Consider the following 27,909-nt stretch of genomic DNA (forward strand, 5'->3'; position numbering starts at 1 on the left):
CTGGTACATCTTATCACAAAAAGCTACAAGGCATATAATAACACATACTCTATTATACAGAGTGCAATGCAGTCCCCAAAACAGCCACACTCAACAGCACAATTTTTGAAATTCATTCTGTACTAAGAGGTAAATATAAGCTTATGCCATACAGCATTTAATATATTTACCCCACAGTCCCACCTCTTTTCAACTGATTAGACCAAAAATTATTATATTCAACTTTCAATACACACACCAGAAAAATAGGATGCTTAAAAAAATATACAACACAATGTTTTAATCAGCTTTAACAGTCACTTTGCTATAAAAAGCTCAACTAAAATAGTCTTAATTTCATTTTAAACAAAATCAGAAACACGGAGGAATTATATAAACAAGGTCTCCACGGAATGGAATGCATGCATACGGTGGGGAATCTTCAACAACTTCATTTCAGACTATTAAGAAGTCTTAGCCGCTTTAGAGCAGAAATAAAAAGCTGTTTTGCCCCCTCAACATATTTTCATTTTCTTGCACTTAGTTATCTTCAGTGTGGTCTAAAGTGAAGTCAGTTTGTTCTTCAGTTTCTTCTGCTTCTTCTGCTGCTGCTGCTGCTGCTTCTTCTTCCTCCTCCTCCTCCTCTTCTTCCTCACCCTCAACTGGCTCATCGGCTTTGTCCTCTTCTTCCGTCTGCTGCTCCTGAGCCTGATCATTAATTTCAAAAGGATTTTCACCCTGAAGCAGAAGATGGCAAACAAACATTTTGATATTTATTTCAAACATAAAATAAAATAATACTCCTAATTTCAGTGCATGAAAATGGCAGCCACTAAAAAATGCTATGGTATTTTATACAGCTTTTTAATAGTTTGGGTTTGTTGCCCTTCTATCTTTTCTTTAAGAAAATCAAAACAGACTTAAAATTAGCTACACTTTGTTTTTATGCACACCGGAAACTGGGATCCAAATAAACTGTTTCATTCAATGAAAGGAGAAAAGGCACTGAGAAAAAAGCCAAATGATGCTACATCCAAACTTCAGTTCAACATTCAGTAAATTAAATTACATGTTTAAGTTTCAACATGTTTTTATTTAAAAAGACAGCTGCTGCTTCTTTCTTCCCAATTAAAACCAAATCTGAACAGTTTCATTCTGCTTTTCCTTATTTGCAGTCTTTATTTACTCTGAAAAATTCTATCAAAAAGGTAAACTCTTCAGTAAATTAAAAAGAAATCTAGAATTAATTACATTGACCAGCTTGAAATTAATTCCTTTGCTGATCCAGAAAGATTAAGTAGATTTCTCAACAGTATTTTGTTGGCATTCTAGTTTCACATTTTCTCTATTTCATACAATAACTCAGTACAAGACATACCTCAGCTTTCACTTGTTTCAGCTATTTAAGAACTATGAACAGTCAATAAACAATGAAGAATAACTACATGAAGTATTAGGAGTTTTTTTGCTAAAGCTCCTTTGACATTCAAACATCTGACAGAACTAGACTGATCTGAACATATGACACCAATCATTAACTACACTAGGATTCGAATTTCAAGAATATTATTTAAAAGACGATCCAAAAGAAAAATTGAGTACGTGGTCCCTTGTCCTTTTTTGCTTAAATATTTTTACTTCAGTTACATTTTTCTGGTAGGGTTTTCCAAGTGGTCCACAAATCACTGAAAAAATAGAAAGCTCTAAGAACATTTAGCAAATACCACTTATCAAAAATTTGGCTTCCTTGTTATACTAGAATCAAGAAAAATCATAAATTCAGATTTAAAGAGTAACCCAAAGAAAGTAGAGTTCTTTGAGACCATGTTATTCCAAGTCCCAGGATAATTTTATGCACATAGTTTGCAACGGTCAGCCTATAGCACTTACCACCTCACCTCTGTTGAGCCCAATCAACTCTGCCACATATCATATGCTGCCACATATCAACTCCTTTAATAAAGTAGTATGTAAGCTTCTTTAAGATATTAAGCTTTGTCTGTTTTAGAAGTAGATTCTCATACACAAGGGTGAAGTACATAGAAAGCTGGTATCTAACTTCTCCCATCTCAGATAAAACTCAGGCCACTTTTAGAGGATCTACTATTACTGTTAGGTACCACAGGGCTACAGAACACCAGGGAGTATTTCACTGAACAGGTAAGTGTCCAGCATAGTAAATATCTTGGTATTTCAATCTCAGTAAACTGTTTCATGGAAAAAACATACAGAAAAGCAAGTGCCCAAACCAATTCAATTACAACATCAATGGAAAGCATTGTGAAATAAAAAGACTGAGCTTCCAAACCTTAACCAAACAAGGATTAGTACAACTTCCCCAAAATTCTACTCATCTTTTTGGACAGCAGTGTGAAAGACCTCCTGACTGCAAAGATTCTAGTGCCATTTTCCTTAGGTTCAGCCAAATCTTTTCAATCACATTTGGGTATAGGAGCAAGGATTTCCAAAGACAGACAGAAATAAGTTAATTACCGAGTTAAGAATACTCCACCTGGTTCGCTTCAAATACATGCTCATCAGTAGACATTACAGAGGGAAGACAGGTATACTAAGAATTTCATATGGCCTAATAGTGAGCATTGTTTCCCCACAAAAGAAAACAAAAGGTGGCCTTTCTCTGTAAATGATTCACAAGGATATCAGAAACCCTTTTTATGCGTCTGAAACAAAAGGAAAGATTAAAATCCTTCCAAGTCTAGGCTAGGCGTAATGATGAATGGTCACTAAAGAATGTCTGTCTACAAGGACTACCTTCACCCTCCTGTAGGCAACTCCTGACTGTTCCTGACTTGGGGACAAGCTACAGAAAATTGTTACACTTCACTCCTGTGCAGACAGCACGTCGCTCTTGGCCAACCTAGCAGAACTGGATTCAGCACACTACTTCTGGCTGAAATCTCTATACAATAAGAAGAAAAAGAAGTTGCTTCCCCCAACTGTTTTTTCAGAATAAAATGCACTTTTCAGGTTCTGAAACTAAGGAAAAAGTTACTGCCCTCAAGGGGAAGATCCTAACGACTGTACTCTTTCCCAGTGTTGTAGCATCAGAGGCATCCAGCACAGCATGCAGAGCCACTTTTGATGCTAGTTGATTTTGACAGCCACACTGGTCCCATGTTCCCAGATGGCTTTAAAAACAAAACAAAACAAAAAAACCCAGAAAACAAGCACATAGGCACACCACTGAGCTGCTGCAGAAAGACTCTATGATGACTTCAGAGCATAAAAACACCAGCAGATAAGTAGTTTATTCCCAAGAGATGCATTCTTTGGGTTCCTTGTCTCTAGAATATTTAAACTGCAGAGAAAGTTTAAGACTGTGAATTGGTATTTATAACCCAAGCTTCGGGAATAGGATGTCCCCAGAAACCACTCTATTTATAACAGGTCTCACAAACCTGACCCAAAAGATGACAAAGTCTGCCTACCTAACTAGTAAACTTTAGAATGCCTTCACTAATATACATGATCAAGAAGTCCTGGGACACAGTGACAGAAAATGTCAACCTCTATGACACTGCTCCTGAGCAATATCCAAGCAGGTTTTAATCAAAGACATCATTCTAAGCAGTCCAAAATTAGAGCTAGTCATAACTTCAGACGAAAAGTTGATTACTTGTTGAGAAACAAGATGGTCTTTTTTTCCTCCTTATTATAAAGGAACTTGCTACAGGTTCACAAAACTTCCAAGATTATTGTTTCAGAGTGGCCAGCAGGTAGATTGTGGTGGATTTCTCCCCTTCTCCCCCTCTTTACAATGTGGACATAGGAGAATAAGGAGAAAGGAAGAACTATAAAAAAATCATATGAAGAGCATATTGGAAACATAAAAGGGTCCTACTACACAAGACCAACACTGGGGAAACAGAGGGCTCTTTAAAAGAATGGCCAAGGTAAGTAACAATACTTTCAAGGTTCTTTGATTAAAATATCTATGATGAAGATATCAAACAAGAGATTAAAAGGAAAGTACTGGCCTCAACAGAAAAAGAACTTCCCTAATTCATTTGGGATATGCACCTCTTCTAGGCCACACATTAAAAGAACAAACTCCCCAATATGCACAGAGGAATCCAGCAGTGTAATAGAAAAGAAAAAAAAAAAAAATCTTTTTTGCTCACGTCAAACTGTATCAACAGGGATGCATTAAAAAAAAAAAAAACCCACACCACATGAGTTGCCGACCTGCAATTTTGTTCTCCTTTTGTCAAAGGCATCTGTGATGTTGATGACCTGCCTTTGCGACTTCATACAAATCTACGCAACATCCTCACAGGTCTTCCCTGCTCCAAATTTCATTCTTCCATGCCATATATGCAGGACAGACAACACTTTCCAAAACAATGTTGGGTTTTGGGTTTTTGTTGGTTTGTTTGGGGTTTTGGGTTTTGTGATTGTGGGGTGTTCAGGGGTGTTTCCCCAAGCCAGCATGCCCTGCATCTCCAAGCAAGCCACTTTTGGTTGGAACAAGGATTTCCTTATCTCCTGGAAGACTGCAGGCACCAAATGCATGCATCACAGGCTCTGATTCATCACATGTAGTATGAAAAAACGGGACTCCTTCAGTCTGCAGTTGGTTATACATCTGGATAAGGACAAGAGGGATCTGTAAAACCAGAAGCCAGATATATCTCACTGAGCAGATGCTGCTGAAAGTGCATTAAGTTCAATCCAGCCCAGGAAATACTAGTGCTAGGTAGTCTGAAAATGTCAGTGATCTCCTTCTGAAGACAATCTTGCAAATTTTATCCTTCTCAGTTTTGCAGCTGATGAATGGCACATTTCTATTCCCCCTTTTACCAGTCCCCCACTAGGTGGCTGTACGGGACAACGCACACCCGGACATAAGAAACACCAGAGGAGACGGCTTGAAATACACATAGATACTCCAGGCTGTGGTACCTTTTCTTAACATCTACAGAACAGTTGTCTGAATCTGAGTCACACACCCAACCATGTGTAATTTTGCAGGACATTACTAATCTGACATTTTAAAAATCACAATTAACTTCTGCATTGGCTCACACCTTGTCATATTTCTGCAACGCAATCTTGCTTTGTCTGAAAAAGTATATTGTTTGGGCACAGGCAATATTATAAACCCATTAAAAGCAACTACCAGAAACAGCTAACAATGGTACTAGAGAAAAAGTCACCTCACTGGCCCAAAAGAAAAAAAAAAAGCAAAAAAAAAAGCACGTTTTGCTAAAATGAATTCACATATATTTCTCAGGCCACATATTTGCAACATAGGCTGCCATAACTTTTAAATTCTCTAATCATGACAACAACTGTTGTAAGCTTTCATTTTTTTGTATGTTGCCATGAATGCTAGAAATTCTATGGAATAAAGGAGCTAAGCAGTGTGTGTACTGTACTTTAGTACAAAGCCACGCGCTGGAGCCTTTGCTTCTAAATGTAAAGACATTCTTTTAAGTGTTTTGTGCTCTGCAGTTAGTATGACATATAAAGACACTGCTGATGCTTTCCTAAAGCTGGATATTTTTTTTTTTTAATAAGAGCATCTAATTTAAAATTGACTCAATATAAAATGGTAAACCAAAAGCTGGTAAATTTGAAGGTGGTAATTTTTTCTGCAGTCAAAGTTATGTGAGACTGGCAAAATACATTAAAAGTATATTCAATCTATGAGTACCTAGGAGGCAGAAACAGATGATAACGCACTGAAGTTTACCTCCATCAGCATGGAGGAAATAGTGACATAGCAAACATTGCAATTACTTTTTTTTTTCCATTTGCATCTTACCTTCACATAGAGCTCATACCGTGCCTTGACTATAGGATTATTCAAGATACTGGTGGCAGTAAGAACACTCTCCCTTTTTATTTGTTCTCTGTAGGCCTAGAAAACAAATTTTACACTGAATAACTATCATATACCTATTACAACTGTCACACAAATTTGAACTCATCATCAGTTCCTGTAAAGAAAATAATGAACATACTGCAGCATGAAATGCTCATTCTTGGCATTTAAGTCTAAACCACATAGTAAGCTCAATTAAGTCTGGGAATGTTTGTGAGTTTGTTGCTTTAGCGTGATGAAAAGGTATATTCACATCTTGCTTATATAATGAACTACAACTACGCATCTGTCTACAACCACAGCTACCTGTTCTCATATAGAGATAACATGCATGCTTTTCCATCCCAGCCGAAAATATTGTTGAAGATGTCCCTGCTCATGGCAGAGGGGTTGGACTAGACGACCTTTAAAAGGTCCCTCCCAGCCCAAACCATTCTATGATATTCTATAATCACAGGAGCTATATACCTAAACAAAACATTACTTTGGCAATCTTGCTTACTTGTGGCAACTGTGATTTTTTTTTCCACTCATGCTACTCTTTCAATCTTTCTACCAACCTTAAAATGTATCATTATAAATTGTAACAGGGACCAATACCATGCTACTGCTGATTCTAAACTGCTCTCACTTTTCATCAAATTAAAAATACGACAGCCAAGCAAAAACATGCTGGAAACGTATGTACTCCATTTTGCAATCTGAATAACAAAATCTTTTCACCACTTCATGGCAGTAATAAAAATTCCCATAAAACAGTCATTGCTAGTAACCTTCTCAGGACTTAGTACTGTCAGCTATTAAGCACACTAACATTTCATTAACTGGGAGTGCTTAAGCACTGGCTGCTTCATGCGACATATGTCTACAAAGTGTAACAAGGACATTCTAGCTTTATAGAGAACAAGCAATACCAAAAAAACCTTAGAAATTACCTGCACCATGTACCGCAACACTTCCCACCTACTATTGACTATGCTTACCCTTTGTTATTTTTAAATTAATATGCAATATCTTACTTGTTTTCCTTTTGCGTGATCAGGAGACTTTAAGTGCTGCTGAACAGAACTGTGTAAGGCTGGAACATAGACACTGCAAGCACTGCAGTGAACAGTCTCAACTTTCATCATATGGTCATCAGCAGTAACCCCTGCCAAAGAAGATGCAACAACTCATTCACACAAAATGTGTTACTCCAGGGAAGTAAAAGAGGGGATTGGTTATTTCATAACAGAAAATTAGGGCTCTCAGTTGTTAAACACGTCATACTGAACCAGAGGGGCATATTCACTGAAATTCAGACATCAAAACTAGGCTGAAGGCAATGTTGGAGGAAGCTTTTCACTTGGATATTCCTTTCCACACACTATGAGACCCAGGTAATTATGTTTTGCTGTCTGAGGTCGTAACATATTAACACCTTCCTGCCTAAATAGAGGGAAATAAAAATGATTTTAAAAAAATCAAATTGAACCATTTAATGTACAAAAATGTGACCTATTTAAAGTAAACAGTAACTAATATGCTTAATGTACATTTGATACAACAAGCAAACAAAGCTTCACCAAAGCAGTCGGCTTTACTTTACCCTTCATAAGAACAACTGTTTATTTCCTTGCCTGCCCTCACCACCAGGAAGCAGCGCAGGATCCAATCCCTCTTGCAATTTTAACTATTAGCTTGCCAACAGAACATTCTGATTGTAAAGGCAAACACGCCCTCCAGTACTTAAGGAAAGTATAATACACAAAAAGAATTTGCAAGATTGTTAAGATGTTGACTATAACTGTCTTTAAGTAGCTTTTAGCATTTAAATTTGAATTAAGGTAATATTAAAATAGTTATTGCCCTAAATAAAGGTATTCGAAAGATCTCCCCTCTGGCTCTAGCGCATCTTTTGAAAGCCCTCAAGCAAAGGATAAAGGGGAAGGACATGACACAACAAGGCAGGGACACACAAACTGCTGCAGAAAACTGCCTGTAGAGCAGCCAAAAAAAAAAAAAAAAAAAAAAAAAATCATCGGGCCAAGAGGTAACTTGTGTAGCCAAGGAAGCACTCAAATTCCTCCTTTTGTCAGTGTCCCTCAAAACCACAGCAACTATCTCACTTATATTAACCAGCTCCTTGACATCATATTTGACCATTATCACCTTACTCCCTTATTACGTGCTCTCTTTCCATCTATCTGCATCCACCTGTGGCCACTACTCATGCATTATACTGAATAAGACTGTGACAAAACCCACATACTTCTGTTTGACAAGTACCTAGCACAATGTCATCTTATTTTCTGACAAGGCTACCTGGATAGCAAATATAAGTAAGTTTTCCTATCTCCCACTGTGCCTACATTCCACATTATATCAGAAATAAAGCAAGGAATCCCAACTAGGTACAGAAAACATGTGAAAACTAATCATTTTAATCCAAACATTTTATTGATTTCAAAGAAGAATGAAAGGAGAAAAGGACAAGCAGAGCTCCACAGTATGCACTTTCACACTAAAAGCATTACTCACCTTCCATTATATCTTTTTCAGCAGCTTGAGCATTTTCTGCTTGGTTATTTGTCTGTTGCTTACGCATAGCTGTCTTCTTGAATTTATTCACCATACACTCCTACAGAGCATCAGAAAAAAAAAAAAAATGAAACACACCTGATATACAATCATTTATAATCCAGTAGTAACCTACACTTAAAATACTACTCAGACTAGCTCTGTAATAAATAGCAATTAATTGCTGTTCCTTTTTAGGATATTACTTTTAATTATAAAAGTAACACTATTTCACAGACTGAATTTGCTTCAATTTTTAGTAATGTGCTGTGCCAAATGTCATCTGCAAAACGAATAATGATAAATTAAGTATATTTTGAAGATAAGTGGTAAATTGTAACTACATTCTTATGTAGAAATATTATATAAATCAAAAAAGTTGTCTCACATGAAGAAATTCCATCACTACTTTGTCAAATTTGGTTTGTTTCTGGATATGATCCAATGTTTCCTGGTGAGCTGCACTCTCCAGATGTGCCTCAATTTCTTTTTCTTCAAATGTTCGAAATTTGCAAAATGAGCAAGTAAAGGCCATTCTGTCAAGAGAAATACATCAAATAATATTACTATTAAAGAACCATTCTTCCCTCTCTCCTCAAAGCTATGAGGACATGACAAACTTAATCAGCAAAGGAATGGCAAAAGTGCTTTTCAAAAAAGCCTAAGTGAAAAAGAAAAAAAAAATCCAGTATTTTACCATTATGAAGGGTAACTGCTGCAAGAACCAAATATAAACCAGGCCAGTCTCAGAGTAATGAATTATCAATGCAGAAGATGAAAACCGCTGAAATCAGAAGCCAGCCATTTAAAAGCCACATTATTCTGTGAGTGTATTTATCACAGCCATCTGTTGTCACTGTGTGTAGTACTTCTCATAGCCAACCCAGTCCATGATTACCAAACTACAAATAGTCAAAAGCATTCATTTAAAGCTCATTTTCCATATAAAACTATATAACTTTTTGTAAGGAAATATGGCTCCCTCAGTATGAGGAGGAAAAGGCACTGATGCTGTCACCATATACTGCACTGACATAGAACAGTTTTGTACAGTGCCAGCCAGTAGCCTGCTTGGCTGTGTGTGCTGGTTTGACTAAAAATGGGTTAATTTTCTTCATGAAATCTTTCTTTTTCATAGCTAGCATGCTCATTATTTGGACTTAGTTTGAGAACAAGCAGATAACACCCTAGCACAGAGCTAATGTTTTTAATTGCTCTGGTCTGAGAGCCAAGGACAGTCTGAGCTCCCTGCTTACAGGTGTGAGGCATCGAGGAAGCGGGGCATGGATGGGGCAGAGCTTGACTCACACCCAGACTGATCAATGAGAGTATTCCATCCCATTAGTGTCATCCTCCAGATTTAAGAGTGGGGCCTTCTGGTTTGCTCTTCCACTTTCTCTTGCTATCGAGCCAGGGGAGTTTGGTCGGGACATTTAGCCCGGCCTTTTGCCATCCTGCAGAGGCCTTTGGGCTTTCCTCTCTGCCTTTTTCCTCTCTTTTCTCTCTCCAGGATCAGCTGTGGGACCAGATGCTACTTGCTGGGACTGGCTGTTAGGTGTTAGAAAATTGTGTATTTTCTGATACTGCAGAGGTCCAGTGAAACATCTTCTAAGCCACAGGATTTTGGGGCTGGGTTTAGGGGTTTTGTTTTCGGGTTTGGTGGTGGTGGTTTGGTTTTCTGTTTGTTTGGGTTAGTTTTTCGGTTTTGTTTTGGAGGTGAGGGGTTTGGTGGGTGGCAGAGGGTGGGCTTTTTGCTCATTTTTTATTTACCTAAAAATTAGTCCTCAGGGGTCTTTTCAGGAAAGAAGACAATCTTACAGCAGGATAAAGGGAAAAAAAACATTGCGCACAAGATAAAAGTTACAGCACAAACCTGTATCCATCACCATATTTTTCACTGTTTTTTTCCCTTCTACGCCTTTGCTTCTCTCTTCTGGCCTCAATTCGCCGCTTTTCTTCTTCCTCACTTTTAACTTCTCCTTTGCCATCTTAACATACAGAAGAGGTTTTTTGAAATGTTATGTTCAAAACAAAAACAAAACAACAACAAAGAAGGTATTTGTCCTCAAAATGCATAGAAAGACCCTATACCAAAGTGTTTCAAAAGCTTGATTTAAAATGCCATAGGAGTTTTGCTTTGTTTTTCCTCTAAAGTCAACTAATTCAAACACCTGCTTCCAACAATGCAAACTTAGTAGTTCAGGCATTACACTTTAGATTCCACTCATAAAAGTAAGGATATTCAGAGTTAAACCAAACTCCGCCTTGTTCTGCCTAGTTATTAAAGGCCTCTTCAAGTAAGTGACCAGGAAAGGCTATTTGGGGGTCATGAGGAGAAACACATTATTTATAACTCTCCATGGTTTTAGAGCGCCACTGCTATAATCTTCTTAGATAAGAAGAAATCACCTAAAGCCATTCTCTTCTGCTCAGAAGGCAGTTTCCAAAAGCAAAAGTTCTCATAAAGGACACACAGCAGTGTTTCATTAAGGTATGGTACCCAACCTGAACTTCAGAAACTTATTTTTCCCCACTAGACTCCGCCTGATTTCACAGAAAAATGTTTCAAATATTTTCAGCTGAAGAATTAAAACAGTGAAGAAAAAGCCAGCTGGAGGGACACTACACACACACCCCCCGAGAAAAAAAAAGAAGAGAGAAAAAACCACAAACTAAAACCAAACCCCCTTGCCCACCCCTCCCAAAAAATCCAACCAAACCTTCAAATAATAACTTCATTTAATTATCACCTGGCATGTAAGAAAGAATGCAAATAAATAAATGACTAGAAATTTGTCTTGCAACAATTAAAGACTTCTAAGGACACTGACTTTTTGATTAAGTGTACTTATGTTTGCCTTTCCTATGTCTGCTTTAAAAGCCTACAAAGGCAAACAACTAGAATATTATTCAATGAGTAGTTTTAGAGCAGGAAAAAGAGAAACACTTAGTTTTCCTCTGCAACTCTAATCAGCTGGCTGCAAAATTTCCAGCTCTCCTTACCAACATATTATGCAACAGGGCAGCACACAAGGGAAAGAGGACTAAAGATAGTTTCAGCCTTAACAGTGGATTTCTTTGTGTATGTGCTTGAAATCACTATAGTTAACATACACTTTAACTGATTTTGTGTAAACTAATCATTAACCTGTTTCATTAAGCCTGCACATGAAGTAGATCCTGTGTTCTTGAGAGCAGCTCTCTGAGTTAACTAAATCCACTTTTAAAAAGTGACCCACCTAGGATTTAAGGGTGAGGTTGATCAGCTAGTGGTATAAATAACAGGATATAGGTGAGGAACTGGTGGGATAAACATAATTTAAGCAATCAAATGTCAGTAAGTAGAGAAGACCACTTGCATTAATTTCACGAAATTAAAATAAGTCAACAACAACAATATAGAACCATGATCAGAAAGGCAGAGACAATAAGCATGTAAAGAATAAAACAAGTGATGGATGGATGCTACAAATTATCATGTCCTCCATGGTCTTACAAACTCCTTAAAAAAAGTCATGCTACTCAATAACAATTAGAGGTCATACATACAGGCTTACTAAATCTATTCACCCACAGTCACACAAAAACAATACCTACAATACCCTATCTGACAAAGGAAACCAACTTACCTCCAAAAGTCTGATATCCAAGATCGTAAGCATCTCTAGTAAAGTCTTCATATATGACAACTGCACCACTTGTGTCCACTTCAATTTCCTAATAAAGTCAAATCCATAAATTTTGTAAGAAAAAAACCCCCACAAAACAATGCCATTCTAAACCTAAAAAAAAAAGACTGACAATTATTTCCAATAATCTGTTCCTTGCTATTTTTACCAGATATGACAATTGAGGAAAGCAAATTGAGTCTAGTTAGACTCTGTGTACAAACACTTCAAGCACGCCTTAATGCCTTGAAGTCTTCGTGAGTTAGTTCACAAAATTCTCATTGTCTTCTACATAAATATTCTGACTTCTAATTCAGACTTTTAAGTACTTAGTTGAGAATATGTTATACTAACACCTCCACTCAAAAAGAAGAAAAATAACATTCCAGTCTTTCAACACAGAACCAAGACATATATACAGGCTTAGCTCACTAACCACATTCTTAAATACAGTTGCAACTGATCTTTCTGTAGGTAGGAACTAATCTTTGTACCCTATCAGAGAACACCTGTTAACAGAGGTTCTTTTTCTATTTACCCTCTCTCCTAGGTGTGTCCTATGTCTTATCCATTCTTCTTCACTGCTGTTAAGTGCAAAATGGCACGGGGATTACTAAATTTCTCAAGCCACCCAAGCAGGTGGCAGGTGTATGAATTCAAGCTGACTACCTATGACAACATGAACAGTGTCCATAGGACAGCTCTCTGTGTATTACAATAATAGGTAGGGCCTAGAAATACACTTTAAAATTCATTTTCCAGGCTATCTGCATGACATATCTTTCACTCAAAACCAGACTGACACCAAAATAAGACAGATTCAGATAAGGTGAAGGAAAAAAAAGTTTAGAAAAACATATATAGTTAAGTGTTTAATTTTTACAACTCTAGCTTAACAATTATTCATCTTATGGTATACTGTACAAACTTCTGAAAGAATCACAAACATTTTCCAGTTCTGGGAATCTTTACCTCTATAGTAGAATCCTGGAAAGATGACTTCATGTCTGTAAACATAAAATGAGAAAGAAATAAATAATGCAAAAATGCTGTCACTGACAATTCATTTTAAGGCAAAAAGAATTTAGGAAAAATTCAGCTTGTTATGAGGCTAGGACAGTATAAATCTACAATTTATTGTACTTTAGTAATAATACTAAATGTAAAATCAGTTACTCTTGAGCATATGATCACCTATGTCTAACTCCACAAAACAAAAACGTCAAGACTGAAGGACAATCTCATTTTGAGATATCTTTTCATACATATATTATATATTATATAATATATTATATATACACCGATTGCATCCCATTTTCTCTTAGTTGTTACCCACTTTTTACTTTTCAACTACATGATATTGCTTAGAGCAGAAAATTGTTTTAAGCCACCCAACAGTTTCTGCCTCCCCAATCTCAGAGCCACAGGACAGGCTGGTTAAAATTGCATTCTAGTAGGCACCATCTACTCCACTTCTTAAAGTAACTTCAGTATTATATAGTACACTGGTCCTTAAATTGTGGAAATCAGTGAGGGGGAACAGATAACAAACAAGAAGTGCTCTGTCTGAAAGCAGTGTAGAAAAGAGGAACCTGCAGAAAGTACTGAAAGAGCAGCAGCTTTGATACACCTGGATGTGTATTTTACAGACCATTTCATCACACCACAGTTGGCAAGTCCAGCAATAATGTTCCCTATACAAAAGGCAGAGGAAAGTGTTCTATACACCCAGAGTCTGATTTTTTTTAGAGTACTCTTGAAGTTAAACTACTGTGTATTATAAAACTGTTCCTTTTAACTAGAATCACAAAATAAAAAATAAAATTTTCACGTGGAAGTTTTTGCCAAGCCTGTCTATTTACCTTGCCAACTTTTTTCAGGTGTGATTTGAAAACAAACAACATAAAAAAACAATATAAAACACTGCAGAGGCAAATTACTGAGGAAAATACAAGCACAAAGAAACCCTAAAGTATGACTGCTGTACACCCTGTTCATAATATTTAATACTCAAATTTACATCCCTCAAAGCAAGGGATTTACTCAAACCTCATTAGTGAACTTCTTCTCCAGCTTTGCCTGTAGTATCAAAATTATTAGAATTGTAGGGCATCTTTAGGGAAGCCAAGACAAACCAAGCACCACTAATATTTTGCAATTTATATTTCCAGTTCTTCTCTTTATTATAGAATTTTACTTACAAGAAGAAACAATCTCTCTCTGCCTTTCATAAATTATTCTGTAACAGTTTCCACTGTTTTCTCAGTTTGCCTCCCTTTCCCTCTCCTCTTCAACCACACCCTATGCCTTTATTTTAGCTTCACTGCAGTTGATGCACTACTGTTTATACCCATCCAAGTATGTGGACAGCAGGGCCCAGCTCATGCAATGGCACATTTTAATACTGGTGAGGCATCATCACTTAAGACAACCTGAGATCTGAAATTATTTTCAGTGGTGAAAATTTGCCTCCAGGAAGTATCATTATAAAGCCTGAATGCAATAGTCTTCAACAGACATATTTAAACACATCAAAATGTTCTATTTCATTCAGCAAATTATCTTTGCAGTAGAAGAGCTAGAAGAATAAATTCCTTAAACCTGTTGTGGAGTACTCCAAAGGTAGAAAATGAATTCCAAATCAGCACATATAGCTCTCTTTCTTAATATTAAGACTAAATAATTCCTAATGAATTGGAAAAAAAAGTAATTTTACCTTTAAGAATTTTGGCACTTGTTACTTACTAGGTGATTTTTTCTGGGTCAGCTTCAAAATAGGTTTTGTCATTTTGGGTTTCTTGATAAATGTTCCACCAGGTTTGTTATACGGCTGTGGTATCATTTTTCTTTTTATTCCTCTTGCAGCTGCTGCTGCAGGACTGGGTTTGTTATGATAGTCAACAACAATTCCAGGTCTGTGCATTCCTCCAAAGTCTCCCATATGCTGAAAATTTGTGAAATCAATAGAAAGGTATTAATATATGAAATCAGTAGAAATAAAAACATTACTTGGTACAATAAAACGAAGAATTAAGTAAAATCTGCATTCTATAGCAAAATGCAGGGGAAATTTAAGCTCTCAGTTTGATGTTGTGTTTTGCAATGGCTTTGTGGGCGTTTGTCCAGTGGAATGAATACATATATATAAGCTATGTTTCTGCTTATTCAGAACCATTGTCCAGATAATTAACATGTCTATGAGAGCTCACATCTCAGCCTAACATCCTGGCTCCTCTCTTCAGATTCTCTAGATAATGAAGGACTTCTCCCTCTGGGAAAAACACAGAGATAACCAACCCAGCTTTTGACACTTTAGCCAGCAGTCATTTAAAAAATGGCAGTTTCTTTATGCCAAATGATTAGCAGTGATTTGAAAACTGAATACAGAAGGTTGTCCAGCCTGGAACAGCAATTAATTGAAGGAAACTCATTCTTTCTTGTACTTTTCTCTCCACTGAATTCAATAAATTCAGAATTAAAAAGGTGGGTCTGGAGGACGTGATACAAAAACATGGCAGCAATAGGAATGAAACTTCAGTTGAAAGACTAAACCTTTCCATTATTTCTAAAATACTATAAAGTCACTTGTGGACGCTTGTTTATGAAAGTTACCTCTCTGAAGGCACGGAATAAATGAGTAATCTGAAGAGGGAGAATTTAGGTAGCTGCAATATTTTCAAAAGTGCTAACATACTTCTTAATATTAACTCAACTATTTGATTTATAAAGGGCAGAAGAGAGCCCACTGACTGGATGGGTGACTTGGATAAGCAGAAATATTTGTATTGCCATGAGAAGAGAATTAGTATTATGCTATCAAAGTTAGAAGAACATAAAAATAACTTCAATATACTTTGCGAAAAGTATGACTTCTCTTTTTTTAAAGCAAATTTTAAATGACAGTCAGGATGTACCAAAACAGGCACTTTTCCTAATCAGAAGTCCATGCACAAGATCTCCATGTTAATTTATTTAGTTGAGATAGTTACAGAACTACCTAACATGTACATTTATACTCTACACATACAAATTTGACATGAAGTATGCATTTGGACAACTTCAAGTACTTTTTTTTTTTAAACAGATAGTCTATCTATTAAAGGTGCAATGCATTTTACATATGGTAAGTAGTTAGCGTTCACATTCTCCTTTATTATATAAAAGACTAAAAAGATAAATTTCAAAAGCAAAACAAAAAAAGAAATAAGGCTACTTGGTTGTAACTCTGCACGAAACTTTCAGATCTAAATGACTTCTGAAAGGATGGCATCCAAGCTTAAGAACCTCACACTTTCAGCTTCACAAGCAGAGAAACAAAGATTAGAATCTATTTCTCATACCATGCTACATGCTAGCTAGCAGCCATGTGCAAATCTGAGCTAAAATTTGAATATGGCAACTACAGTACTCAAGAAAGCTGAGACAAAACGACCACACAATTAGGCATTTAAAAGACCTAGTTAAAAATAATCTCTCTACACTTCAAGTTACAAACAAGTTGTATGCTTTAATATTAAAGAATTGCTTCCCAAAGAAATATGGCACGCTTAAGAATTTTAAAAGCTACACCTAGAGGCACAGGCAGAAAAGTGTTCACTGAACTCTTTGTGCTTAAAAAAAACAACCAGAATTGGGATTACAAAAGCAAGATAAAGGGACACCATCAACTTAAACTTAATACTTCTGTCAGGACTTTTTTTTTTATTCTCTTCTGTTGTATTTTTTTTCCCCTAGCTCATCTAACATCAAGCATCACTTCTCCCAACTGTGATCCACTATTTCTTATGCAGTTAATCTTGCTGCTTCTTGGACATAAGTTTTTGCATCCTACACTGGAAACAAATCCACTGAAAAGGAGTTAGAACGTTAAGTCTTCAAAACAAAATTAATACAAGTAACAGGACTAGGCACACTATCTGGAAATTAATCTCAGTTCTGTGAAAGGAACTGATTTCAAGTTGATGATGCCCCTTTAATCATGCTTTAATTTTGAAAAAGTCACTGTAACTGCTAACCACCCACCTTTGCCAATTCCTCCACATCACCCTTCCAATACCCAAGTCAGAGTAAGAATTAAGTTCAAAAGACTTGATGTTTGATAAAGCATGTGTTCAATATATTAACAAATTAGCTAAACCTTTACAGGAAGCAAGAACTACTCCAGTATTCACAACCTGCGTTTTATTTTTTGCTTATACATTGCACCTTTAACCTACTCAAAACTTCAAAAGGCTTTGAATTAAACTTTCGCAATAGTCAAGAATTTCCCCACCAGCAGCAAAGATGCTAGTGTTTACAAGGAAAAATGCAAGTCCTTTTAATCCCTTTTAGACCAAACCTATTACTTTTATCTTCACCTTTCAAACAAAAGGAGAGATTTAACAAACCTTATCAACTAGTCTATTACTCATTACTTTCAACAGAAGGGGGGAACAGGGTTCTGCTTGAAGACAGCTTCAAGGGGGCAAACAACATTGTCAAACATGATAGCTTGCTTGGACAAAAAACCCCACACTGTACTGCACAGTGCATTCATTTTAAAGCAGTGGTCTTGAAAGGGTTTAAAAGAGTGTCTAGTGAAAAGAATCTGAAAAGATTCTGTACTTACTCCTCGGCCTCGGCCTCTGCCTGTTGATGGTCCTCCAAAAGCATCATAGTTTCTGCTTCCAAATCCACTTTCAGGATAAGCAGGCGTTCCTCTCCCCCGAGAGCCTACAGGTGCAGGCTTCATATGGGGTGAAGAAAAACTGCTGTAGGAAGAGTAACTCTCTCTTCCTCTGTCCTCCATAAACCCAGGCCTCAATTTTGAACGGGAGTAAGGTGCTTCCCAGCTAGACCCGCCCTGGTTTCTACCTCCGAAAGAGTCAAGGCTATTCCGGTAGGAGTTGTCAAATCGACCACCATAACTACCTCCGAAGCGGCTTTGTTCGGGTTCATTATAACCATAGCCAGATCTGTACAGATCTCGCCCACCCAGAGAAGACCCGGAGTCGTAAGACTCATAAGGTCCAAACCTGGAAAAGTTGCACAGTGAGGAGAAAAAAAAGTAAGCTTACTAATGTTATACATTTCAAAAGACAAGTTATCAGTTGACATTTATCAACTAAAAATCAATTTATTACTATACTGGTCCGTACAGTTGTGTTATCGTTTCGTCTTGATTAGGGCTGGGCAAACACGCCATGACCAGATAGAAAGCTATCTGAGCCATTTTTGCTACAAACAATTCTAAAGTTCAGTATGCCTGAACTTTGTTTACTTAAATTTTCAGCAACATTTACTAAAACATTACTAGAGCCCAGCCCTAGTCTCACAAAAATAATCACCTGCAGACATTTATAGGCTAGTCAAACTCTCCTTTCTTCAAAATCATGCCCTCATATTCTAACACTTAAACAGCAGTTAAAAGGTGACTTAGTTGTGAACTATGAAGAAAAATTTTTTTAGTGGTACAGTTGCGAATATTAAACACCCCACAGTTCTAATTTTAAACAAAAAATACACGTGCTCTTCCATTTATACTTGTACTTTTTGGAAATTTTCTTCCCTGCAAAATTCAGTCTCCCAATCAAAAGAGTTCATGGTCTTCAGTGTATCCATCTTTCACTTGCAGACCATTAAGTCTAGCAATTCAGGATTTTGTAAGTCTATCCCAACGCATGCACAGTGGACACAAAAACAGTCCTTGGAATTTCAGAGTAGAGTAACAAGGAGCTGGAATCTTTACTTATCTATCAAGAGTTTGCTTGGGGGAGGGAGGGGGGTGATAAGGGAAGGAAGAGGGTGTCAGGATAGAAATCATCAATATTTGTGACCACTTGGAAAGGAAACACATTAGTGTCCCTGCAGAGTTATAACAGGGTGATTCAGCAGGAGCTGGGAAAGACAACTCCTTGACTGATAAAATATAAACTAGAACAGACTCAAATTACTAACTAACTGTATCTGTACTAAACTGAATGGCTTCTTTTTAAAATTTAAGTCTCAGAAGACCCAAAGCTACACAGAAAATTACATAATCTACAGAAAGAACCCATGCACAATATTAACGTTATATGGCAAGAGACATTTCGGTGTTCAAGTAGTCATTCAACCTCAATCATATGCAGATTACTATATGGTAGGTACAGCTCATTCCTGATTCTCTACTGAGACTTTTAAGTCAATCTTAACCATCATCTTTAAACAAAGTATACTTAACTGTTTAACAGAACAGCAAAACACAACGCTTCTCCTGTCTCCCTACTTAGTACTGTCCTTTGCCCAGTGGCACCACAGTGACTACAGACAAGAATCATACAAAACTCTGGCTGCAGCCAGATAAGAATTCAAGGGCGCACACAAGAAAACCATCAGATTATTTAAGTTTTCTTCACGTTTTATTTCCTCCAAGATAGAATCACTACTCTGAAAAGCATGCTTCTTTGAATACGATATTAAGACCTAAATCAAATCAGCTGCTCGCTACTGTTTTTATCTGAAAGAGCAACAGTAATAGTATCCCAGCATTAAATACACAACTTTAAGACCACTGCATCAGTATTTTTATTTTTAGACCAATCCATCTTACAAAGCAGCCCAGAACATGCACACAGTTATGAGTGTAATCAGTACCTGCCAATGAAATAATCTGGACATGACTTTCAGATTCGATACCAAGAGCATTTGAGCACTGCACATTCAAACCAAAGAACACATACCCTAAATGTTCCTTGAAAACGGAATGTTGATAGATTCAGTCTAAGGCACCAAACCAGTTAGGTCTAGTCTCCTATGTCAGAAATGGTATGTCAGGCCAATCAGCTACAAATTGCAAACCATTACCAAAAAATAAAACTTCCCATTTTCCTTCAAAGACGCATTGTTTCACTGTCAAACTTTTCCACTAAAATGCTGATTATTACAAGAATCTAGCTCTTACGGTTTAGTATTTGCCAGTATTTATCAAACACGAAGACTCAGAACGAAAGCGTTCATACAAAATCATAACAACATGCCTCAGGAACACTTAAGTTAGAAGACAGAACGATTTAAACTTAAATCAGATTTGATCAATTCTTGGGACAACTGAAGGATTATTTTACCTGTTACCACCACCACCACCTCCTCCGCCTCCACCTCCATGGCTCTCCATCCCATAGGATTGGTTAAGGTAAGAGTCCATGGATCGTGGGCCACCATAGCCTCCATGCCCATAATCACGGTCCATGTCTAAAAAAAGAGCAGAAAAATGTTTATAAAGCAAACAAGAAGCCTTATTAAGTAATCTAGCTTAAATTCTTAAGTAAAAAGTTTCCTCCTTGCCACAGCGCTTACAAACAAAATACAAAACTGTCAGTTGCAAACCAGTGCCTTTGTCATCACCCAAGCACCTCTTAACTGAAATCAAGTTCATATTTTTTTCCCAGTAGTGGATTATTTGTTTCATCAGCTGGAATTCAGACGCAAGTTAGATTAACAGAATTAAATGGAGAAGCCCAATGTAGAATATGTCAGAAGTTAGTGGAGAATTAAGACCACTTCCCTCCCTTTAATAATACACACAACTCACAAGCATCTGCTTTCTCTATCCAACACCACAAGAAACCTCCATTCACACTGACACAGACCTTGGGTCAGGGTTACGGGCTGTCATGCTGCAGTGCAGACTCTGTATGTAGGCCACAGTCAAACATCAGAATTTTCTCCAATCTAGCACAAGCCAAAATCCACCCAAATCACTGAAGTTGCAGCAGTTCACCAACTGCATTAAGATGCTGGTATTTTATAGCTGAACTGATGTCACTTCATGACATCTTTATATCTTGTAATGAAGCCTGGCAAAAGAACCAACTTCTTCCTCAACATTGGAACTCCTATGCAAGAGTTCTGGTTAAATAACTAGTCAAAGTCAAAGCAGTAAAACAGTGTCATAGATCTGCATAGGGAGCGTGATCCCCTGTGTTCCTATAGCAGACCACTTGCACTTCACTGGCATCCTAGTGACCAAAACTGCTTCTGGGTACCAACCAACAGTAACTTTTGGGTCATACAAAGGAAGCTTGGCAAGTCAAGACTCACAGAAAAGGTTAACATAGAGAAGGAAAACACAGTGAACACAAGAAAAATAAAACCATAACCACTCAAAGACTTGTCCACTCTGACAGGAGGGAGTATTTTACTCATTTCAAAATCTTCAAGTGTAAACCATTTACTTTGCAGAAGGATAACAGGACAATAAGCTCACTTGAAGTTCTAAGAAACTTTTCGGTTTAAATAGTAATTCCGTGTGCATATCAATTAATGAAAATAGCTCTGGTGATGAAAATAAGCATATATATTATTTCCTGTTTGTACCTGTTTCTTTGTTAGAACCAGGCAGCCATTGTAACTTACTTTCTTACATCTGTCAATAAGAATTCTGCAAATGGTATTGAGCTGACTATATCACTTTTATACAGATGTTCTTTGCATGCCTGAATACACTCCAACAAATTAATATCTCCTGCTGATTTTTTTTTCTTTTAATGATCACAGGTACTTTCTAAAAAATTAAAGAGGATATTTCTGAAAAAAAAAAACACTTTGGACAGGGAATTCACACTGCACCTTTCCATATTCTGAACACACAATAAAGACTCGGCAGCAAAGCTGAAAAAAAGCTTTTCAAAATACTAATTGCATAGCACCACACAGCATCAACTTAAACTGCAAAAAGTTACTCTTTCTAGAAATGGCTGAGCCTTCTAATTGAAGCATCTAATATTCCTCTCTGGTGTGACTGAATGATCTACCACCTAATCCTGTGGAAAACCCTCAAGACTGCCTACATAAAGATGCAGGTCAGTAAAAAGAGTAAAGTAGTCAATAAAATAATCTCACTTTCACAGAAATGAAGGTTAGACGATCCCATGGTCAACCTCAGATCCAAGGTATTTTTTTTAAATACAGTATATCTAATCGAAAGACACTGACATTCTGAAAACGGAAATATCTGACCTGAAAGCATCCAATAATTTACTTTAGTTTCACCTGCTCCCTATTATCTACAGACCCTGAGATGGCACAAAGGTAATTAGCTCAAGACTTGAAGAAGTGAATCAAATAACTCAACAAGGAAGAACACAACATACTGTCGAGATTCCTGACACTGCAACCCCATTCTGTTACAGTGTAGTAAGTAGTGACCAGTGTTGTCCATATGCCAGAAGTTCACTAGTGGGAAAAACAAACACATTCACATGCAAATTAACTCTTCTAAAAATAGTTTGAAACATAGTTTTGAAATAAATTTTTAGTCTAAAGTTTTTAGTATGAAAGTAAATACTAAAATAAGTTCTACAATCACAGGATAACTTCTGACACCCACTTCTGCTCAATACTCTCCTTACTTATCCACAGTTCATGTTATCTAACATCAGGAGATTTGCTGTAGAGCTATGCCAGTCCCTAAATCTTCAAATCACTGACTTGAGGGCATCACCACCTCCTCCCTTACAGTAAACAACTTACTCATCCTTTTCAGACTCTCTGCACTGAACTTACCTACGTTACAATACACTCATGTTTGAAAAACTTTAACAGAGAATGTAAAAGGTACAAAGAAGTGAAGAGGGATGATCACTTGCATAATTTTCTACTACAATAAACTGGAGGTAGGAATTGAAACTTAAAAATAACAAGCTAAAAAATTAATTGCATCCTTTTCCACAGAGCAGATACTTAAATCCTGGAACTACTCTGTGACATGAAGTTACTAGAAACTTACACGGATTTAAGAAAGAAATTGGATAAATCCACTGACAAGAAATTTCAAGGATGTTGAACACAATGACTACGTCTCTGGTTCAGAAAGTTTGCAAGCAGCAAACCAGCAAAGGTCTATGAAGATATCGACAGAGTACTTATACTGCTCCTTCCACATCACCAGACAGTGACCTACAGGATATTGGTGAGGTAGGACAAACATGTCTTTGACCTGACCTAATGAAAGTGATCTTATGATCTCCTTCCAACTATTTCATTAACTGTTCCAGATTGCCAAGCAGTTAACCTATCATTCCAGTCACTAGCCTCCTGGTTCAGTCGTTTTGTCAGCTGCAAACTTTACTGAAGATTTACAGATTTTACACTTCATGCCCCAAGCTTGACAAAGATACTGCAGTCAAATAATAAGTGCAATATTTCTTTGGGCATTAACCTTTTCTTCGAAAGTCTGTTTTCAAAGTAAGCTTTATCCTAAAAAGGGGGAAAACATACAAAAAGCCAGTAAATATTCATTCAGGTGAACTAAAATAAAAATATTTCAGTTTCTGAATGTAGTAGTTGAATAATAATCACTTGCACAGCTTTAATTACTACTGTCTCAAGATAAATAACTTATTAGTTGGCAAACCTCACAATCACAGACAACAAAATCCATTCGTACTGGCCTCTTTCACACTTTCAATTCTTCTTCTACTAACTAAAGCAAGACAGAGGGACACAGAACATAAAAAAAGCTGCATCTGCCTGTAGCCTGCTCCCCATTCACTGCTCATAGAATAGTTTGGGTTGGAAGGGACTTTCAAAGCTCATCCAGTCCAACCCCCCTGCAATGATCAGGGACATCTTCACCCAGATCAGGTTGCCCAGAGCCCCGTCCAGCCCGGCCCTCAATGTCTCCAGGGATGGGGCATCCACCAACACTCTGGGCAAGCTGGGCCAGTGTTTCACCACCCTCATTGTAGAAAATTCTTTCCTCGTGTCTAGTCTGAATCTCCCCTCCTTTAGTTTAAAACCATCGCCCCTTGTCATATTGTAACATGCCCTGCTAAAAAGTCTGTCCCCATCTTTCTTATAGGCCCCTTTTAAGTACTGAAAGGCCACAATAAGGTCTCCCCAGAGCCTTCTCTTCTCCAGGCTGAACAACCCCAACTCTCTCAGCCTGTCCTCACAGCAGAGCTGTTCCAGCCCCTCTGATCATCTTGGTGGCCTCCTCTGGCCCCTCTCCAACAGGTCCTTGTCTTTCCTGTACTGAGGGCTCCAGAGCTGGACACAGGATTCCAGGTGGGGTCTCACCAGAGCAGAGCTGAGGGGCAGCATCACATCCCTCGACCTGCTGGTCACGCTCCTTTTCATGCAGTCCAGGATACGACTGGCCTTCTGGGCTGCGAGTGCACATTGCCGGCTCATGTCCAGTCTTTGATCCACCAGTACCCCCAAGTCCTTCTTGGCAGGGCTGCTCTCAATCCCTTCATCCTCCAGCCTGTTTTGATACCGGGCGTTGCCCGTTGTGTTAGCTCTGGCTGTCACCATTGGTGGAGATACCTGTGGAGTTGCCTGTCTATGCTAACTATTCCAACTACATCTGAAATTCTTTCACATGCTAAGAGAACATGTGCTTAAGCACTAAAGAAAAACCACTAGGAATTGTACTGCCACGTCCCAAACTGAAAAATCAAAGTGTAGTACTTCTGCTTCATTTAACTTTAAATAGTAACTGTTTATCAAAGAAACCTTTGAAGAAATATTATATTTGTGTGTCCATGAACACTACAGAATGAAAAACAGTAGAAAAAAAATAAGTGGTTCATATTTGCTCCTGAAGTTTAAAAATGAAAGAGTAAATCTCTGAAGTGATGAAGGTACTGACAAAGTATCTGAAACAAAGAGTTTGTTGAAGGAATAAATCAGGATTTGATATCTGCAGCTTCTTGAATAACTACAGTGTGGACAAATAAGCTGCTGAACTAAAGTACCTAAATAGAATAGCAAAGAACATCTCACTTTTCATTTCTAGATTACACTTTGAGCCTATTGGGGTAGGGGAAAAGGCAGAAAAGTTATCTCAAAGGGGAAAAAAATGTATTGCCTCCAAAATAAAAAAGAATGGGACACTAAAAGACACAAGTCTAACTTACAAATTAAAATGTTATTATGTATGTATTCCTTCAGACTATTAAAAAAAAAAAAAAAACACAAAAGAAAAAGAAAAAAGTGATATCTGGTGGAGACACCATTTAAAATAGCTCCAAAATAAAGAAAAATCAAGTTTTCCTTAGGAAGAGAAGTAGGAAGTTAAACATGTACTAGGTAAGACTTGGAATCCCTTGGTGCGAAGGACTCAATTTAAATTAAAATGCTTAAGATCAGAGAACACTGAAATCATATTCGCAGCACAAAAAAAACCGAAATCATTTTCAATAGTGTTCTCTAAGTGGAAGATATGAAAAGGCTAGGAAGATGAGAGAAAGATCGTGCAGTAATAAATAATAAATGAAAAAACCTTCAGTAAAATAAAAATAACCTTTAAACAACAGAGAAACAGAAGTAACAGCTTCCAACAAGCTAAATATCCCTATATTTTAAATTCTGAATCCACAATGACTACAACAAGCTTAAGGATCCATTATGCAAGAGTAAGCAACACTCTTCCAGGCACATTACATTTTTCACAACACCATGCCTTCTGTAAGATCACAATCTTGTCATTAGATGCAGAAGTTTTAGCACAGACTTCCATGCAAAACAAGGAAACAATCCAACAAAGTAGACAAATTTTAGAAACTGCAGCAAAAGCCATTTCCTCTTCCAGATTAAAAGGACAACAGTTGAAGTAAATAAAATATTAACATGAATAGTTAATACTTCTGTTAATAATCCTGTTAATACTATTAACATAATTTATTCTACAGGCCATGTCACCTCTGTCTCAAACCAAGTCACGAGCAAGGGATAATGATGGAATTACAGTGGCCGCTAGCCATCCAGTGAAAAGTGCTTCACATTGGCTAAAAGTTTCCAACAGGAAGAACCCTGCCAAGAACTCAAGTGAAAACCACGGAAAGATGAAAACTCTCAACATCCATCCTCTGTTGCCATCTGCTGGACCCCTACAAAACAGCCTTTAGCCTACTGTGCAGAATCAGGGTAAGACAAAGCTCTATTCATGCCTTACTAATGTACATACAGTGCATAAACATTAATGTTAAATGTTTTAAGCTGCATACATCATAATTAAACTTGTTTAATAAATATGAATAATAGAAAGCTTAATTTTCACAACGAAAATTATTATTTGAGAGGTACATGAAAGGAACAATCTAATTTGTACAACATACATTCGATTGGTTACTTCCCATAGGATGAGCCTGGATTCACTTTAATACTACTGTCATCAAACCTCAGAAAAGCAGGTTCTGTTAATGGCTACAGTGAACGTTACAATAAGATATTTAAACTGCTACTCAAGAACCACCTTATCTAATAAACATCTAAAGGACATTTAATTAGGAATCAATATAGAAGATCAAAAAAGAGGGCCATAGCTTAAATTTAATTATTTTACTATTAATAAAGATAAATGCAAAATAGCACCATTGGCAAAAAAAAGCTAAGACTCAACGAACATATCACAAAAATTATACTGAAATCAAAGATGCGCCTGTAATTCAACACATCGCTTTTGTATAACAGCCAGCAAGACTATCAAGTGATCCAAAAGCTAACTGTTAATTAGGTGACATCTGTAAATGAAGCTTGGGTACAGTTTATGGTAAAGTTCTTATATTAACATCCTTTTAGTACTTGCTTACATGCTGGCAGTAGATGTCAAATCATTTCTTGAGTCTTACTGAACTCTTCATCTTCTTACAAAAATACGTGCATTCCTTTTTGTTGTGTCTACGTGATATTTTTGATAGTGTAAAAACAAGAGTCAGCCTTCGCATTTACTTTATATCCTTTCTATATTCCTTCCCAAACTCTTAAAAGTAAAGGTATTTTAAAAATAACAGAAATTAAAATCGAGCAGTTTCAGATTCTGTTCTTCCCATGTCTATATAAGAGGGGGAAACATCCTCTTTCTTTTTGAAAGAAGCGGTAGAATCAAATACAGCAGTCCATAAGAAAACAAAATACTGATTTATGCAAAAAACATCATCATATGAAAAGTTTATGCAACCCCCAATCCCCACTCCTTGATCTCACAATTTCGATTTGGAACGTGCAGGAGTTCATGTTGACATGCCCAAGATGAAAATCGAGTCTCGCTCCCAGCTACTTATAACTGCTCCAGAAAACAACACGTGCAGTCAACCCGCATTACGCACTTTTAATAACCCATTTGTTTTTTTGCTTTTGCCAACACTGACTGTTCAGCCCCAACGCTTTTTACAGGTTAGACGTATTTATAGCTCATACCTGAGACTGACCCACTGGGCATGTTCACACCACAATGCATGGGGGTATCTGGGAATCTCCAATCTCTGTCTTCAGCTGGAGAGGATGGGTCAGTGAGAATGACTTAGTGCTTGGCGAGAGCTGGAGGGGAGAGGCAGGGAGCCGCCACACGAGGCGGCTCTCTCTCCTGCCGGATCTCCAGGCTCCTGACACGACCCCCTCACGGAGCTCGCCCCGAGCTCCCCCCGGCTCTGCCCGCGCCGCCCCCGCCCGCCGCCTCCCGCTCGCCCCCCGCTCGCCCCGCGCCCCCGGGCGCCTCGCCCCGCCGAGGGCCGGCCCCGCCCGCGCCGCCCGCCCGCCCGCGCCGCCCCCCGGGAGGGCCCTCCTCCCGCGCAGCCCTCCCGCCGCCGGCCGCGGCTCCCCCGGCCCGGGAGAGGCGGCGAAGAGGAGGACGAGGAGGTGGATGAGGGGAGCTCCGTCCTGTGCGGAACAAAGCGGCCGCGCTGCCATTTTGAGACGCGGCCGGGCCCCGCGGCGGCAGCGGTGGCCGGGCCCGACCCTTGCTCAGGGGGTGCGCCCTCACCTTCCCCGTAATCCATGGCGGCGGCGGGCCCTGCTCCCCCGGACGGCTGGCAACGCGGAGGCGGCTCCGGTTCCTCTCAATGGCGCCTTCCACCACAACGAGGCGAGGCGGGACCTGTGCGCGGCCGTGCG

The 27,909-nt window shown here is 38.1% G+C and overlaps 1 protein-coding gene across 4 annotated transcripts; it reads right to left on the reverse strand.

Annotated features, from left to right (window-relative positions):
- Positions 1–27,909, reverse strand: ZNF326 (zinc finger protein 326). Of its 4 annotated transcripts, none has more exons than XM_065656539.1 (13): positions 27,779–27,909; positions 27,217–27,291; positions 20,139–20,265; positions 17,663–17,975; positions 14,800–14,998; positions 13,027–13,061; positions 12,016–12,103; positions 10,260–10,374; positions 8,775–8,922; positions 8,348–8,447; positions 6,847–6,977; positions 5,768–5,863; positions 1–717 (listed from the first exon to the last, which is right to left on the reverse strand). In XM_065656539.1, the coding sequence occupies exons 1-13, from the start codon at positions 27,792–27,794 to the stop codon at positions 520–522; spliced, it is 1,641 nt and encodes a 546-aa protein (XP_065512611.1). In that variant the 5' UTR covers positions 27,795–27,909; the 3' UTR covers positions 1–519. The 4 variants fall into 4 exon arrangements, with proteins under 4 accessions (XP_065512611.1, XP_065512609.1, XP_065512610.1 ...); XM_065656537.1 differs by having other exon boundaries at positions 17,663–18,068; XM_065656538.1 differs by lacking the exon at positions 27,217–27,291 and having other exon boundaries at positions 17,663–18,068.

This window comes from Caloenas nicobarica, chromosome Z (genome assembly GCF_036013445.1).
Source record: "Caloenas nicobarica isolate bCalNic1 chromosome Z, bCalNic1.hap1, whole genome shotgun sequence".
In the NCBI taxonomy this organism is placed as follows: Eukaryota; Metazoa; Chordata; class Aves; order Columbiformes; family Columbidae; genus Caloenas; species Caloenas nicobarica.

Excerpts from the sequence above, each read along its gene's own strand:
- ZNF326 (XM_065656537.1), bottom strand. Across the intron at positions 13,062-14,799 it reads GACCCAGAAAAAATCACCTA|ACATGAAGTCATCTTTCCAG; the intron begins GTAAGTAACAAG and ends TTATGTTTACAG. Across the intron at positions 12,104-13,026 it reads TCCAGGATTCTACTATAGAG|GAAATTGAAGTGGACACAAG; the intron begins GTAAAGATTCCC and ends TGACTTTATTAG.